Genomic DNA, 4941 nt, shown 5'->3' with positions numbered 1-4941 from the left:
TTTTTACCCAAAGAGTTCGATAGCGCTCTACCAATAATGTTTATCAAGTAGAACATTTGTTTAGTGTAACAGTTGTACTTACTACCTGATCAGAAAGACCAAACGGAGTTTCAATCTAAATACTGTTGAATGATAAGGCTGTTTGTAGAACGATAAGAGATAGTATTGAGTGGTATGCGATAACAGTAACGAAGCAGCTCACTACGCCAGTTTTCGTAGAGGAATATCTAGGTTAGTGTATTCTTCTCTGTTCAGTGACGTATAGGTTGTGTTTTAAAATGGTAAACAGGTACAGTGTCAGCTGATTTCCTGGTGACTGGTGTTATTGTTTATAGTTTTTGTTGTACTTATAAATAATTAAAAGAAATGGAGGTCAAGCAGAAAATTGATTCCTTAGTGAAAATGTTCTTACTTAGTAATGTGGTCCTAAAAGACGAAGAAGATTTTAAGAACAAGTTGTCTACCATAGTCACCGATGGAGTCGACAACCTCCAATTCGTCGCGGACTTCGATGACACACTCACCAAACACACCGTAAATGGCAAAAAGACCTTCAACTCCTTCGAAATCTTCTGCAAAACGAAGACGCTGTCTCAGTCCTTTCTCGATCGAGGAACAGAACTGTTCGTTAATATGAAACCGTTGTTAAACAAACACGATCTGACCAAGGAAGAGCAACAACAAGTGGACGATGTGTTGGAGAAAATTATTGCTCTTGTTGTGGGAGAGAAAGTGAACATCGAGGATGTGTACGAATGTGTAGATCAGGTGAACACCCCTCTCAAGGATGGATGTAGAGAGACACTTTCTCTTCTCGCCAGTCATCGAGTGCCAATCATCATAGTTTCTGCCGGCTCGGGTGACGTCATCAATTACCTGGTCAGAGGCTACGGAGCAAGAGTTGTCGCCAATTTCTATATATTTGATGAAGGTCGAATAACTGCCTATGTGAGGCCTTGGGTGGGGCTTTATAACAAAAACCAACGCGCGCTGCCCGTAGACGATGATAGACATAATATAGTGCTGTTGGGAGACCATACTTGGGACTCAAAAATGGCTGATAATGTTCCTAATGTGAAAAACAATACTAAAAGTTGGATTCTTCTATGGTAATGATGAGATGAAGATGAGACGTTACCTCGAACATTACGATGTTCTTCTGTTGAATGACGAGTCCACTGATAAGATTAACGATATGTTCAGGTTAGTGGCTGGAATTTCGTAAAGTTTTAATGTCTTATTTGTTGCAATTAATTATTGTTATGAGACTACACTATGTTTTTCAATACGTTATATAAGTTATAGTAAGTGATGTAAGCTTTGTAAGTGATACAATTATATGGTAACTAAAATTACTTTCATCACTTATCTTACACTTGTTATCTTGACACATTGCTATACTGATACTGAAACTGAGTAGAGACTGTTATATCTATACCATTAAAAATGTTTCTTTCCATAGTTAAATAATTTTTCATTTTAGTCAATACTTTAATGTAACGTATTATTGTGGCTGCCCACCGCTTTCAGCATAAATTTAAAATTAACAACAAGAATTTCAGAATTTAATTTTACGACATTATAAAATTATTTAACTTTGTACCATGAATACCCCTATTAGTTTTATTTTTTAAATTAACAGTTTTTTTTTTAGAGAAATGTGTATTACGGCAGCAGGAAAAGTTTCCCATCCTTGAAACTTATTAAACATTATTTAATTGTGTTAATAACAAAAAGAATCATAATAATATCAATTATTAGTTTTTTATATATTTTTATATTCTGATTACATTGCTCTAATCACTTCAATCTTCCAAAATAGATTACTGACGTTAAATGATTCCGCTTCTCGATTAAATATATACTTTTATATTTGTTTCGATAGATTTTGTTCCTAGACGTCATCAATTTGGTTGTGGCTCTAAGTTATCACTTCATTTAAAAAGGCTGTACGTAATTGGCTAAAACAGTATTGATGTTAGCCATGAGTTAACAAAACATAAAATCAAAGTCACACAGTTAAATAATGTAGGGATGTTAAACTGCATTACTAGTCAAATGCAATAAATATTTAGATTAACTTGTTCTAATTTAAATTTAAACTTCTAAGACTTATACTATTGGAAGAGGACCACAGATTCCACTTATGAAATGTAAAATGTTAATGGTTATAGTACATAATTAATACACAACAACATAAACCATAAGGCTAAGTATATTACACTGTTTGTTCTTTAATTACTTATTATTAATGTTTGCACATATTACATTATAGAGACAGAAAATATCAATTATTTGTAGAGTGGTAATGTCTCAGTGAAAAATTATAGTTATAATATCAAAACATCTTTATTTTCATTGTCAATACCAATAGCATAAACTAAGCTATTTAATTGAATAATAACTGAATAAAGAGTACATAAATGTTTTTTTAAAGTTTTACCTTAAAATCTATCGTTGTAGGGAATGAAAATATTTTTTAATTTATTTCATTTACAAATATAACATGCTATTATAACACTAATATAGTTTCTTCAAATCATGGAAAACATGGTTACGAAGTGCACTACCTACCTAGAAGTGTCTAGGTTCACTTATAACAGTACAACAGGTATCAGTAACAGGTTTGAATTTTAAAATTTTGCATTGAGCTACTAAGCCATAAAGGTTCCTACATATTTTCAAATCATATAAAAATAAATTTTTAATTAGCAAGGCTCAATTTGGTGAATTAATTAATCAATAATGTACTTCACTATATTGATAAATTCACTCTAGATTGAAATTAAAAGATTTGTCATCTGCATCAGCTGTCTTGATAGCGTTTAGGGTAATGTTGTGTTTGGATTTTTGTGGGTTTTTTGTAATTTTTTTAGAATATAACGTATTTTTAGTACTACAGTTGCAGGACTTTTATGTTCTAGTTGCCAATATGTACGATGTTATTACTAGGTATTAAAAAATTTATTTTTTAATGTCCTCATTGTATTAAAATCAAAAATTAAATTTGGAGTCAGTATTAATGTACCAAATTACGTGTTTACTCATGCTTAGATAGTATTTGATCATTGCCTATCTATTTAATTATTTAATAATTTTCATTGTGGTGTTCGAATTATTTATAATTTTTTTTATTCAAAACTATGCAAGAAAATTCAAACATATTTTGACTTCCGTGCAATACGATATTTGATTTATGATATCTAAAGCAAACGTCTAGGCCTAGTTATGGTATAAAAATGTTTATTACTGGCGATTTCCTTACGCAAATTCAATACTGATAGAATAAAATGTCAACTAATATAAAAACTTGATATTGTATTATGTTTAAGGTTATATCTTTAAGTAGTTACAATTAAGCTCCCTTTATTTCAACTAAACTATTTATAGACACTAATTTCTATTTTTAAAAAATATATCTATATATAAAACTTACATATAGATACATTTATCACATATTATCATTGCTAAGCCAAGGCCTACTAATTAGGTTATCAAAAAACTTGGTTTTGTAAATATATATTGTTTGTAAATAATAATTAATAAACATTTCTCGTCCATTGAGCTGCTATCTTTCTTTTTCCTGAAATCTATTACTACATGCTAAACATTGCATTCATCAAGTAATAAATTCTCTTTACAATACCATAATTTTAAACCTTTTACCAAATATAAATTTCGTCCAAGTTTCTAAATCTTAAAACTACATCACTTAAAAGTGCAATAAGCCAAATGTGTTGTTAAGGTTTAATGCACACAAAAAATATGTCCACAAACTACGAGTGATATTCCATATAGTCCCTCGTACTATATGGAATGTCACTTTTTACTCGTATGATGGTGCATCTGGTGTATTTATTAGGTTTTTTATACGCCTAAAGCCTCATGGATTAGTAGCTAGTTAATATAATTACTACGTGTCACAGTTCACAGTTCAAAAATCCTTTATTTCCCTTAACATTTACAAAAAATTTGTATTTCCGAGTTTTTGGCACAGCACGCGTGGATAAAAATTTAAATATATTTTATGTTAAGAAACATTAATTATTACAGTAAATCTTTGGTTCATTATCACAGTCTGATATTCACCCCCAAAATACATAGTTCCATATCTAATAGTACCTTCAACCCAGGAAGTATAGAGCTGTTTGAGCTTTTCAAACACCTTTATTATCATACTTGCTTTTGTGTCAGTTAGATAGCCTCTCTCCAACCAAACATACTGGCCAAACCACATGGAATATACAGCTTCTTATCCGATCACCAAGTCAAGAACTTTGACGGGTGACCTCTTGAGAACACCACGTACTGACTTTTTCTTCTTCTTTTCTGATAGTTAAATATATTTTCTCCATAGATATATATATAATATATATATCTTTTCCGCATTAATATATATTTTTTAATTCTAGTATTTCTTGAGTAATCTTATATTACAATTTATTATAGTATGGATAATGGCTAGGAACTTAATTTTTAAAAACCATCTTATTCTGATCGCGGATAAAATGGGTATTTTAAGGTTGATGTCTGTATGATGATTTGTCGCATTGACTATTACAGGGTATTAGAAAGCTTTCTGACGAAGGTTAGTCTGACAACCCCTCTATTAGGAAGCCGCAACGCCTAAGCAGTGACTAACTCCAAAATCACTATGGCTATACATTGGTAATGCTGGTGTAGTAACAAATGTTGAACTTCTTACTTGACATTTGAATTCAGATTAAATATAGAGGTACTTCAAAGATCAAGCTGTTCAATTCATATCTATACTTTAATGGATGATGAATTTTAATGGATGGTACCATACGCTGTATAACTGCAGTACAAAATAAAACACTCGTTAAAAAAAATTAATGAAATGTCTCATTCTACGAGACTTAACTAAGCTCTTCTTCTAAACTTCCTTCCACAGCTTAAAGGATTTCCCTAGTGGTGTAT

The 4941-nt window shown here is 30.9% G+C and overlaps 1 protein-coding gene across 1 annotated transcript; it reads left to right on the top strand.

Moving 5' to 3' along the window:
- The first annotated feature begins 216 nt into the window (after positions 1-216).
- On the top strand, positions 217-1222 carry LOC124372232 (cytosolic 5'-nucleotidase 3-like). Its single transcript, XM_046830608.1, has one exon. The coding sequence runs from the start codon at positions 367-369 to the stop codon at positions 1111-1113; it is 747 nt and encodes a 248-aa protein (XP_046686564.1). The 5' UTR covers positions 217-366; the 3' UTR covers positions 1114-1222.
- Positions 1223-4941: the final 3719 nt, after the last annotated feature.

This window comes from Homalodisca vitripennis, unplaced genomic scaffold, assembly GCF_021130785.1.
Source record: "Homalodisca vitripennis isolate AUS2020 unplaced genomic scaffold, UT_GWSS_2.1 ScUCBcl_2749;HRSCAF=7813, whole genome shotgun sequence".
In the NCBI taxonomy this organism is placed as follows: Eukaryota; Metazoa; Arthropoda; class Insecta; order Hemiptera; family Cicadellidae; genus Homalodisca; species Homalodisca vitripennis.
The sequence above is the reverse complement of the archived record's forward strand: the minus strand, read 5'-3'. Positions and strand labels throughout refer to the sequence as shown.